At 60.1% G+C, this 11,809-nt stretch overlaps 1 protein-coding gene and 1 pseudogene across 2 annotated transcripts in view; one reads left to right on the forward strand and one right to left on the reverse strand.

Annotated features, from left to right (window-relative positions):
* The window catches only part of SEMA3F (semaphorin 3F), a 16,051-nt gene extending 6,105 nt beyond the window's left edge, over nucleotides 1-9,946 (forward strand). Inside the window, exons 2-18 of one of the 2 annotated variants that reach the window (XM_010718375.3) lie at nucleotides 193-353; nucleotides 440-502; nucleotides 1,108-1,227; nucleotides 2,092-2,181; nucleotides 4,238-4,331; nucleotides 4,597-4,716; nucleotides 5,551-5,690; nucleotides 5,773-5,887; nucleotides 6,089-6,158; nucleotides 6,328-6,472; nucleotides 6,554-6,776; nucleotides 7,343-7,431; nucleotides 7,704-7,745; nucleotides 7,945-8,102; nucleotides 8,170-8,237; nucleotides 9,253-9,386; nucleotides 9,455-9,946. In XM_010718375.3, coding sequence (XP_010716677.1) covers nucleotides 193-353; nucleotides 440-502; nucleotides 1,108-1,227; nucleotides 2,092-2,181; nucleotides 4,238-4,331; nucleotides 4,597-4,716; nucleotides 5,551-5,690; nucleotides 5,773-5,887; nucleotides 6,089-6,158; nucleotides 6,328-6,472; nucleotides 6,554-6,776; nucleotides 7,343-7,431; nucleotides 7,704-7,745; nucleotides 7,945-8,102; nucleotides 8,170-8,237; nucleotides 9,253-9,386; nucleotides 9,455-9,871 — 2,249 coding nt within the window. In that variant the 3' untranslated portion in view covers nucleotides 9,872-9,946. The remainder of the gene's footprint in view (nucleotides 1-192; nucleotides 354-439; nucleotides 503-1,107; nucleotides 1,228-2,091; nucleotides 2,182-4,237; nucleotides 4,332-4,596; nucleotides 4,717-5,550; nucleotides 5,691-5,772; nucleotides 5,888-6,088; nucleotides 6,159-6,327; nucleotides 6,473-6,553; nucleotides 6,777-7,342; nucleotides 7,432-7,703; nucleotides 7,746-7,944; nucleotides 8,103-8,169; nucleotides 8,238-9,252; nucleotides 9,387-9,454) is intronic. The other variant, XM_003210018.4, reaches the window with a different exon arrangement.
* Nucleotides 9,947-10,307: 361 nt separating this feature from the next.
* On the reverse strand, nucleotides 10,308-11,797 carry LOC116217157 (annotated as a pseudogene).
* Between the last annotated feature and the right edge of the window lie 12 nt (nucleotides 11,798-11,809).

Consider the following 11,809-nt stretch of genomic DNA (forward strand, 5'->3'; position numbering starts at 1 on the left):
AAGGGGGGTGCGGGCTGGGGGCTCTGCTCCCCCCTTCCCCAGCAGTTGGGTTCTGGGGCTCCGGTCCGTAGGGGCTGGGACACGGGGACGCTTCTGCAGCAGGGCACAGGAGTGGAGGGGTGATGGCAGAGGTTTGGAGAGCGTTGGCTGGGGGCACGCCGGCGTGCTGACTTGTGCCCATTGGCCCCGCAGAGCTGAAGGCCACCGGCACCGCACACTTCTTCAACTTCCTGCTCAACTCCAGTGACTACCGCATCCTGCTGAAGGACGAGGACCACGACCGCATGTACGTGGGCAGCAAGGACTACGTCCTCTCGCTGGACCTGCACGACATCAACCGCGAGCCCCTCATCGTAAGCTGTTACCGCGTGGGCCACCTCCATGGGATGGGATGGTGTGGGGCCAGCAGCCCTGCTCCTCATCTCCGATGTTTCCGCAGATCCACTGGCCTGCCTCCCAGCAGAGGATCGAGGAGTGCATCCTATCGGGCAAGAACAGCAATGTGAGTGTCACCCAGCGAGCGGAGGGCTGGTATCCTGCTGGGGCCTGGCTTGGGTTGTCGGTGACTTTTGAGTCCCCGTGCCGCAGTCATTCCCAGGGCTTTGATGGCCATCGTGAACCCACTTCTGGGAATGGCAAGGGGGTGGTGGCCACTGTGCTGATGGCAATTCATGCCCTCATTTCCTCCCTTTGGAAAAGTCATGGCCAGGGTGTCTTGGGCTTGCCGAGACAGGAGTGACAGTCCCAGGTGTGACCGTGTCCTTCCAACCTTTCTGTCCCAGCTCCACAAATCTTCATCCCACTGTCAGGGCTGTGCCCTCAGGTGTGCCAAAGCCACGGCCCACATCAACCCATGATCTACACCAGCCCATGATCTATATGAATCCATGGCCCATGCCAACCTGTGATTCACACCATCTCTTGCCCTGCACCAGCCCCGTGCCGTATGCCATCCTCCTGTCCTCCTGGCTCCATGGTTTCCTTCCTGCCTTCCCAGCTCTTCCCCTACAGTGCCACCCCAAGTTTGACTGGGATGGTGCCCAAGGATCCTGCTGTGTATGTTGCCCTTGGTCCCTTGCATAGCTGCCACCATCCTCTCCTTCCCAGGGGGAGTGTGGCAATTTCATCCGCCTGATCCAGCCCTGGAACCGGACTCACCTCTATGTGTGTGGCACCGGTGCCTACAACCCCATCTGCGCCTTCATCAACCGTGGGCGCAAAGCACAGGTAAGGGTGGGGGACGGGGCTGCGGTGGTGCCCGTGCAGGAGGGCACATCTTGGGGCCAGTGCCAGGGAACTTGGGGGACTGTGACAGGCTGAGCTCCAGCGAGGTGAGGCTGAGCATGGCCGAGACTGTTCTGCAGCATGAGGACTTCTCTCTGCACCGGGATCCACTGGACCCCACACCAGTCCTACGCCGATCCAGCAGGGGAGGTGCTGTTGCATGGAGCCCCTCTGCATGGATGTGCCCTGCACTGCTCCAGTGCCAGCATTCCACAAGGAGAAACGTGGTGGCCTGGTGCCATGAGTGAGCAGGGACAATGGTGGCATGTCCCATGGGATGCTTGGATGCCAACGACGGAGAACATCACTCTGCCCTGATGAGCACAGTTCAACACGAGAGAGAGGCTGTGGAGCCCCGCGTGCTGGATTGGATGTGCAGTGGAAGAAGTTTCGGGTGACCGCTGTGGTGTGCCATGAGGGTGTGCCAACCAGGTGACCTCTGCCCCTGGGTCCCGTCCTCGAGGGCAGTGCTTCCTGCTTGGAGCGAGCCAAGCCGAAGGAGACGTGGTGCTGCGTGCGGATGGGGCAGCCCAGTGCTCCACCACTGCCACAGGGAGTGGCTCAGACTGCTCCAGCCTGGGACCTGTGGCATTTCACTGTCACAGCACTCAGAGATGATCAGGGATGCGCTCTGAGGACAGCATCGGACAGCCCTGGGGACGAGGCTCTATGTCCCTGCAGAGCCAGCAGAGAGCACGGTGCCACTCACGGTGCCATGGGGACAGTCTGCCAGCACCATCCCGCAGCCCCCAGCCCGGGGGTTCCGTCCCCCCCGTGCTAACTCTGTGCCCTGCTCCTTCTCCCCAGGGCTTTCCGCCGAGCCAGCCCCTCCAGCCGGGAGGCCGGGAGAGCAGAGCCGCCGATGGCCCCCGCAGCCCGAGACCAGCAGAAAGCAAGGTGGGAACGGGTCTGGGGGCCCGCCGCCGCTGTGCCCGCCTCGCACTGGAGCTGCGGGCTCCTTCTTCCCACCGGCAGCTCCTGGGCTGGGGGCCCCTCGCTGTGGCCCCCACCACTGCCTCCCCTCCTCTCTGCAAAGTGCTCTGCGGCGGCCGGCCCGGCGTCTCCTCTCTTCTGCTCTCACTAACTCTTTCCTCTTCGTCCCCAAGGGGACACTGTCAGGGGTGGCTGTCACCCCTCAGCCTGTCTCCAGGCTTGCTGTGTCCCTGCAAATCCATTTGTCTGCAGAGGCAGGGGGCTCAAGAGAGCCGTGTGCTGGAGGTGTTTTGGTAGGGCCTACAAAAATGTTGCTGCCTGGCCAGCATCCGTCTGCTTTGCCCTGCCTGGGGAGGGGGCCTCGTTCCATCAGTGGAGTCAGGGAGGTGACGTCCCCAGGTTTTGGGGACAGCCAGCATCCAGCCTGCCCTGACAGTGTCTCCCCTTGGACTAACATGGGTCAGTGCATGGGACAGGACACGTGTAGGCGCACAGACAGGTCCTGCCTGTCTCTGTCCCTGCCACGTCCCCTCCTCCTGAGAGGGACATCCCCATCAGCACAGATTAGGAGAGCACAGTGTGATGCTCTCAGCCACCAGCTCTGCCACAGGCACCTCCTTCCTTGTGCTGAGGCTGGACGCATTTCTGATTGCCAGTGGGGAAGCACCAGTGCAAATGAAGCACTTGCATCAGCTCACAGCTTGCCCAGTGGGGAGGTGATGTGGCTCATCCCATGGATGGGTTGCCAACAGGACTGGGGACGGAGAAGCTTGTGGCAGTGACAGAAACATGATGTGGCAATGAGGTGTACCAGTGGGGCCATGTCCATCTCTAGGTGCTGGGCTGGGTGCCCATGGGCCAGGAGAAGCTGGCATGAGTAAGACATGCATCAAGGGATGCATGGAGAGAGGAAAAGCCTCAAGCAGCTGCCATCCCTGTGTCTGGCATCCTTGTGGCAAGTGTGCCTACAACTAGCATCCCCATGGCTGTCTTCACCATGGATGCTGTCCCCATGGATGATGCCCTCGAAGCTAGTTGTTCCTATGGCTAGCATCGACATAGATAGCATCCCCATGGCCAGCATCCCCACCGCTAGTGTCTCCATGGCTAGTGTCTCCACAACTAGCACCACCATGGCTAGCATCTCCATGGCCTGCCATCTCCTGTGGCTAACCTCTTCATGGCTAGTGTGCCATGGCCAGCAGCCCTATGGCTAGCATCCTCACAACTGGCATCTACAAGGTTAGCATCTCCATGGCCAGCAGCCCCATGGATAGCATCCCTGCAGTTAGCATCCTGTTGTCCCCAGGTTTGCTGTAGCTGGCCAGCAGGATGGTGGTGGCCCCACACACAGCTCTCCAGCCTGTCTTCTGTGGGGACCCTGCTTGTCCTATCGTTGAGGCTCGCAGGGTACGGGCATTCCTGCTGCCTTGCTGTGCATGCTGGGGACATGCAGGACATCCCTGCCTGGCCCTGCATGGCCTGGACTGGCAGGGCAGGAGGTTCCACGTGGTCTACGGGAAGTGGATTTCGCTTCACCCTGGCATAGGGGTTGGTGCCAGATTTATCGCAGTGGCAGTGAAGAGAGCAGCTCCCAGTGGTGGGGGTGGCAGGCCCTCAATCACCTGGTGGATGTTGGCGGAAGACTGCTCCTCAGCAGCTGTGCCTGCAGCCAAACCCTGCCTGCAAAGGACTGGAGTTGGTATGATCCCAGAGCTCCAAGCAGCCCCTGCAACAGCTTCATTCTCCATGCTGACGGGCCAGGAAGCAGAAGAGGAACCCTGCAAGCAATAATGGACGTACATGGTGGAGGGCATGGAGCAGCACCCAGCGTACACTGAGGAGCATCTCCTGCAGACCTCGACTTCCCAGGACCCCAACGGGATCCTACTGCATCCATGCTCTGCTGGCAGCACCTGCAGCCGCCGCACTCCATCCCACAGAGGCCTCTGCCTCAGAATGTGCCATGGGGATGGAGGGGGAAATTGTCACAAGCTCCTTGTTCTGCTTCCTTCTCCAGGATTATATCTTCTACCTAGAGCCGGACAAGCTGGAGTCAGGCAAAGGGAAGTGTTCTTATGACCCCAAAGTGGACACCGTCTCTGCATTGATAAGTGAGTCCTGTGGCTGCCAGGGCTGGGTGGAGGGAACATTGCCCACATCACCCCAATGTCCCCAAGCAGCTGGGCTCCCACTGCTGCAGGCACTCAGACATCAGGCTCTGTCTGAGGGTTCCTTGCAGGCTGGTAGCATCCTCCATTGCTCTCCGGATTGGCCGTAGGCAGCATCTCCTGGTTGCCTGCTGACTCCTGGCCAGGGCTGGATGGGGCGATGGGAAAAGGTGCAGGGACCTGGGGGCCTGATCCCTTCCCTCTGCAGATGAAGAGCTCTATGCCGGGGTCTACATTGACTTCATGGGCACTGATGCAGCCATTTTCCGCACTATGGGCAAGCAGACGGCCATGAGGACAGACCAGTACAATTCACGCTGGCTCAACGGTTGGTACGGGGTGTCATCTGCCCAGGTGGCCCGGGGATCCCATGCTCTGACCATAGGGTGTCCTGCAGCATCATGCCCACAGAGGCGGCAGCCAGGGGCAGGAGCGTGGATGGTGGGGTGGAAGGGGGGATGGACAGATGCAGGTGTGGTGAATGGATGGATGGATGGGTGGAGAGGAGAGAAGAGAAGAGTGGGTGAGTGGATGAGTGGATGGATGGATGGATGACAAACGGATGGATTGACAGATGGATGATGTATAGATGGATGGGCAAATGAATGAATGACAGGTGGGGGCAAAGATGAAGGATGAATGGGTGGGTGAATGAGTGGACAGATGGATGGATGATAGATGGATAGGTGGAGGGAGAGAGGAAGGGATGGACTGATGGATGGATAGATGGATGGATGGAAATCTAGAGCAGATGGACAGGGATACCTCTATGGGGCATGGTGACAGACATGCTGGGACTTTGCAGAGTGGTGGGAGCACCCAGCTGGTGAGAGACAGTGCTGCCACTGCCAGAGCCTGTGTATGGGTTTTCACAGAGCTGAGCGTTCAACCATGTCCCTGTAGCCGGTGACCCTGAGCACTCTTCCTGCCCCCGTAGAGCACCCCCGGCCCCAGAGCTGCAGCTGAATAAACAGAGCAGAGCAGATGGGGTGGTCCTGCTGGGCGTGAGGGCTGCCGGGGCAGGGATCGAGGAGGGGGAGCTGTCAGCACTGGCTGGGCACAGGCTGATGGATGGAGAGGGGAAGCCATCACATTGGTGGCTTTGCAGCAATGGGGGCTGTGAGTGTTCCCAGGCTGACAGCACTGCTTCGTGCCCTTGCAGACCCTGCCTTCGTCCGTGCCCAGCTCATCCCTGACAGCAGCGAGAGGAATGATGACAAACTCTACTTCTTCTTCCGGGAGAAGTCTGCGGACGCCCCGCTCAGCCCCGGGGTCTATTCCCGCATCGGGCGCATCTGCCTGGTGTGTGCAGTGGGGTGGCGGGGTGCAGGCATGGGCTGGTGGTGGGGTGTGTGGGGCCGAGTGCTGAGTCCCTCTGACACAGAACGATGATGGGGGACACTGCTGCCTGGTGAACAAATGGAGCACCTTCCTGAAGGCCCGGCTCGTCTGCTCCGTGCCAGGACCCGATGGGATCGAGACGCACTTTGATGAGCTTCGTGAGTGCATGGGCTCCATGGGAGGGCACGGGGTGACCCCCAATGGTCCATCTGCACTCCCACGCCCTGGGGTGGGGACATGGCGCACTATCCATTTGGGAGGGCTGAGAATTCCATTGCTGCCCCACCACGGGAGAGCCCAACCCACACAGGTGTCCCCAGCACCCCCTGGGGGTAACATGCTCTTCCTTCTGTCCCAAGAGGATGTCTTCATCCAGCAGACGCAGGACACCAAGAATCCTGTTATCTACGCTGTCTTCTCCGCATCGGGGTGAGTGCGGTGCCCTTGAGACGTGGTGGTCCCTGGGGATGGGGACTTTTTGTGGAGGTGGGTAGAGGTCCTGGTGACATCGAAGTGGGCGTGGGGTGAGGTGGGGATGCTGGCGGTGTCAGCAGGTAGGTGGCACACATCCCTGAGGCTGTGCCACTCCTCCTGCCAGGTCAGTGTTCAAGGGCTCGGCCGTCTGCGTCTACTCCATGGCCGACATCCGCATGGTGTTCAATGGACCCTTTGCGCACAAGGAGGGCCCCAACTACCAGTGGATGCCCTACACGGGCAAAATGCCCTATCCCCGGCCAGGCACTGTAAGTAAGACCTCTGGCACTCACGGAGATGATAGTCCCACGACACTGGAGACCCCACCAACGCCTTTTGCCTGCCCGCAGTGCCCCGGGGGGACCTTCACACCGTCTATGAAGTCAACCAAGGACTACCCTGACGAAGTGATCAACTTCATGCGCTCGCACCCTCTGATGTACCACGCCGTCTATCCAGCCCACCGGCAGCCTCTGGTTGTGCGCACCAACGTCAACTACCGCTTCACCACCATCGCTGTTGACCAGGTGGACGCGGCAGATGGGCGCTATGAGGTGCTTTTCCTGGGCACAGGTACCCACGCCGCGCACCGCAGAGAACGCAGCATGCTCCAGCGCGGCCTCACAGGGCACGGGCACTGCCGGGGCTGGGTGCTTCTGCTGGCACCTCTGCTTCATGGTGGAGCAGGGCGAGGGGCTGAGCCCCTGTGCCGTGGACCCTGGGAGTGTCACGGCCTGTCCCCTGCCCTGGTGCCCATCCAGCCTGGTCTATCCGCTGTCTCGGTGTCCATCCTAGGACATCCAGCCTGATCCTTGCCATGGCCCGGGCCCAACTCTCCTGCCTCATTCAGGACCACCATTGTCCAGCCTGGTGCTTCCCCTTCCTTATTGTCCGTCCAAGGGCCACTGTGATCTATCCTGGTCTATCCCAGTGCCTATCCCAGTTGCTGTCCCCCTGTCCTGGGCAGTGGCAGCTCCTAGCTGTGAGTGGTGACCTGAGTGTCACAGCACAACAAAGACAGATGAAGACGGGCGTGGGGGGGTCCTTCCTGGCCCCATCAAGGACCCCATTCCCAGGAGGGGAGGGCACGGGTGCCCAGCTGGTGGCACTGAGCGTCCAGGCACCCTGGTGTCTTGCAGATCGGGGCACGGTGCAGAAAGTCATTGTGCTGCCCCGGGACGACATGGAGACAGAGGAGCTGATGCTGGAGGAGATCGAGGTGTTCAAGGTAAGGGCTGGGTTATCCTACAGCTGCTGCTGAGCAGCTGCTCACCCCATGCCCAGAACCGATGGGACACCACCGCCACCAAGTGTCATTGTCCCAGCCCTGGAGCTTTTGGGACACCAACCAGTCCCACGAGTAGTTCCAGGGAGACCTGCAACAATGTCCCTCTTCCTGCTGATTCTTGTAGCTGCCTTTGCAGCCCCCAGCTACTGGCGTGGGCCTGGGGGATGCACTCTGTACTTCACTCCATGTCCTTCACTCCTGCTCCCATCTAGGTGCCAGCACCCATCAAGGTGATGACCATCTCCTCCAAGAGGGTGAGTGATGTGTGGCTAGATTTGGGGACTAGGACATCCTGGATGCCTGTTGCCACCATAGTATGACAGTGGCCATTGAGGAACCCAATGGATGTTCCTGAGTGGCTCTAGGATGCACGGTCCCCACTGCTCCCAGTACTGGGCACAAGGCCACGTGGCCAGGGGGCATCTTACCCTGTCCTCTCTGTTCCCCCAACAGCAACAGCTTTACGTGTCCTCAGCTGTAGGAGTGACCCACCTGGCCCTGCACCGGTGCGACATATATGGCGAAGCCTGTGCTGACTGCTGCCTGGCCCGTGACCCCTACTGTGCCTGGGATGGCAAGGCCTGCAGCCGCTACTCAGCATCCTCCAAGAGGTGGGGATCTGGGGGAGGGCAGGGGGGCCCAAGAAGGTACCCCAGGTCACCTCCTGCCTCCTCTCAGGCGGAGCAGGCGGCAGGACGTCCGGCACGGTAACCCCATGCGCCAGTGCCGAGGCTACAACTCCAATGGTGAGTGGGCATGGCATGATCCCAGAGTGTTGGGGGCAGAGGGGTGGCGCAGGACCTGGGGAAGCATGAGTGGTAGGAGGTGGGAGAATGTGGGCAATGGGATGAGTGGGATGAGTGGGTGGGTGGGTGGCCTTGAGGGCTGGTGGGTGTGTGGGTGGATATATTGGAAAAGTACGGGATGAATTGGAAAAGCACCGTGGGGTGGGCAGGTGGGTGGATGGATGGATGGAAGCATGGATGGGGTGAGTATGTGGATGAATGGAAACACTGGGGATTGAAGACAGGTGGATGGATGCATGGATGGATGGACAGATGGATGAGTGGGTGGATAGATGGATGGATGGATACCCATCTGGTATCCACTGGGTGGGGGAGAAGGAAGAGCACAGATGAGTGTATGAATGCTTCAGAGAGCTTGACCATGGTTGACCATGGTTGGATGAATACATTGGGAGTAGGAAGAACACGTATAGATGGTCAAGTGAGTAGATGAATGAATGGAAATGTTAGGTGAGTGGGTGGATGGATGGATGGGTGAATGGATGGATATACTGGGGAGAAAGAAGAGCACACATTGATGTACGGATGCTTAAGAGGAGGATGACCATAGACAGTGGATACATTGGGAGAAGGAGAAGGAGGAGGTTGACCGTGGATGGATAGATTGGAGAGAAAGAAAAGTACAATTGGGTGGCTGGATGCTTCAGAGTAGGATGGCTGTGGATGGGTGGCTACACTGGGAAAAAGAAAAGCGCAGATGAATGTATGACTGGGTAGATGAATGAATGGAAATGTTAGAGGTTGAAGATGGAGGGATGGGGAGGTGGGGGGATAGATGGATACACAGGGGAGAAAGAAGAGCACAGATGGATGCTTCAAAGGAGGATGACCATGGATGGATGGATAGATACATTCGGGAGAAGGAAGACGGATGCTTCAGTTGCATGGGGCAGAGCAACATGTTCGGGAGGGAGATGGGGCCTGGGGACCTGACTGCCATGTCCTGCTCCTGCAGCCAACAAGAACACGGTGGAGGCCGTGCAGTACGGGGTGGAGGGCAGCACCGCCTTCCTCGAGTGCCAGCCCCGCTCGCCACAAGCCACGGTCAAATGGCTGCTGCAGAAGGACAACAGCGACCGACGGAAAGAGGTAGGAGCCGGGTGCCGTGCATGGGGTCCAGCTGGTCGGCATCCAGCTGAGCCCCTCTGTCCCCACAGCTGCGCACAGAGGGCGGCCGGGCACTGCGGACAGAGCAGGGCTTGCTGCTGCGTGCCCTGCAGCTCTCCGACAGCGGCCTCTACTCCTGCACCGCCACCGAGAACAACTTCAAGCACACCGTGACCAAGGTGCAGCTGCGTGTCCTGGCCGCCCGCGCCGTGCACGCCGTCCTGCTGCAAGGAGAGTTGCCCCCTGCCGCGCTGCCGGGAGCCCCGACGCCGCGCTACCAGGACTTGCTGCAGCTGCTCACCCGCCCCGAGCTGGGACTCCTCGACCAGTACTGCCAGGGCTTCTGGCGACCGCCGGCCCCCGGCCCCCCCGAGCCGCTGGCTGCCCTCAAAGCCAAGGAGCTGCAGGACCAGAAGAAGCCACGGAGCCGCCGGAATCACCCGCCAGAGAGCTGCGGGCACACATGAACCCCTCCCCAGGGACTTTGCTAGCACAATGGTCTATTTTTCCCTCCTTTTAATATTAAAAAAAATATCTATAAATAAATAAATATATATATATACCCACACCCATGCAGGCAGACACGCACGCATGCTCACACCCCTCCCGCTGTCTCCTGCCGGCGGTGGTATTTATTTGCAGGTTGTACATAGTCACTGGGGTGACAGCAACATCACCTCCCGGCACTGGGGATGGTGGAGGACCTGGGGGTGGCTGCATCCTGCGCCTCTCGTCCCTCCCCTTCCTGGAGTTCCACGGGGCTCTGGGTCCTGGTGTGATGGGCGGTCCTGGTGCAGGAGGGGTGATGCCCTTCGGGGTACGGTGCTTCCACACACAGGGGGATGAGCCAGTGATGGGAGGGGACAAACGAGCACTGAGAGGTGGCACTGGGTGAGCTCGTTCTCAGTGCCTCAGTTTCTTCTTCTGGTTATTTTGGAGCCAAAGCTGGGAGGAGGGTGGGATGCAGGCACAGAGACATGGCCTTGTCCCCTGCTGGGGACAGGACACAGGCCACATGATGGGGACACGGCCAGAAGGGGTGAGATGGGGCATCCTGCCCATCGCTGGGGTTGTAAATAGTTGTAGGGGAGGAGTGCAGGGGTGGCCAGGTGTCCCCCCTCCCCGCAGCCTGCAGCACGCCCAAATAAACACTGGCTTTGGGACAGATGCCTGTGTGTGCTCTGTTGGTGACAGGGACATTGCTGAGCTTGGCGGGTGGGATCCAGGAGAGCACATGGTGGGGTGCTGGGAACACTGCAGGGTGATGTACGGGACAGTGGGCACGGGGACATGACGCAGGAGGCCACGGTGGGCACTATGGGGGCACACAGAGTTGCCACTGAGGGCATTGCAGTCACTACCGGGGGCACTGGGGTCAGGCATGGCCAGACTAGGACAGCAGTGGGGGTACTGGAGGCAGGACTGGTAGCACTGGGGGAATGGTACAGCTCTGCGCTGGTCTCTGCTAGACTGTTCTGGGCTGTGCTGGCATCTGCTGCGTTGTGCTGGGCTGTGCTGGTTTGTATTGGTCTGTACTGGGTTGTTCTGGGCTGTTCTGGCCTCTGCTGCGTTGGGTTGTACTGGGCTGTACGGGGCTGTTCTGGGCTGTTCTGGCTTCTGCTGCGTTGTGCTGGGCTGTACTGGTCTGCACTGGTCTATACGGAGCTGTACTGGGCTGTGCTGGCTGTGCTGGTCTTTGCAGAGCTGTGCTACGCTATGCTGGGTCGTTCTGCCCTCTGGCGGCCAGACTCAGCACTGCAGGAGCCCCGCGGAGGAGGCGGGGGGACATTGGGGACAGCGTAGGACGCTGGGGCTGGGGGACGGGGGCTGTACTGGTGGACACGGGGCTCTGGGACACGGGGGTGCTTTGATGGCAATGGGGACATACTGTGGGGGATACTGACAGGGGGCGAGACATGGGGTGTCCTTGGTGGTATGGGATGAGTCCTAGGGACTCAGGAGGCCTGGGGCAAGGAGCACTGAGAGGAGCTGGGGACATTATGAGGGTCTTGGAAAGGGCTTGGGACATGGGGGCGGGGATGACACTTGGGGTACAATGACATCAGGCAGGGGTTCTTGAGTGTACAACTTGGGATGGTTCACAGGGGGGATGTGGGGATGGTGAGGAACATCCCACTACAGGGCCATAGCCACGGCTGGGGCCAGCAGCAACATCCCTGGAGTGGGGCCATACCCATGGCTGGGAACTGTGGGGACATCTCTGCCAAGGGGCATAGCCACGGCCCGGGGACATTGGGCCACCAACTCCGGGCGGGGACAGCTGGGCGCCCTCTCCGCAGAAGCGCTGACGCCGGGAGCCAGGGGATTGCTGAGCTCAGCCCGGGGCAGATTTCGGGGCTTTATCCGGAGCCTGGCTTAAGCCGCGCTCCTTGTCCCCGTCCTTG

The sequence above is a fragment of the Meleagris gallopavo genome, chromosome 14 (assembly GCF_000146605.3).
Source record: "Meleagris gallopavo isolate NT-WF06-2002-E0010 breed Aviagen turkey brand Nicholas breeding stock chromosome 14, Turkey_5.1, whole genome shotgun sequence".
Taxonomy (NCBI): Eukaryota; Metazoa; Chordata; class Aves; order Galliformes; family Phasianidae; genus Meleagris; species Meleagris gallopavo.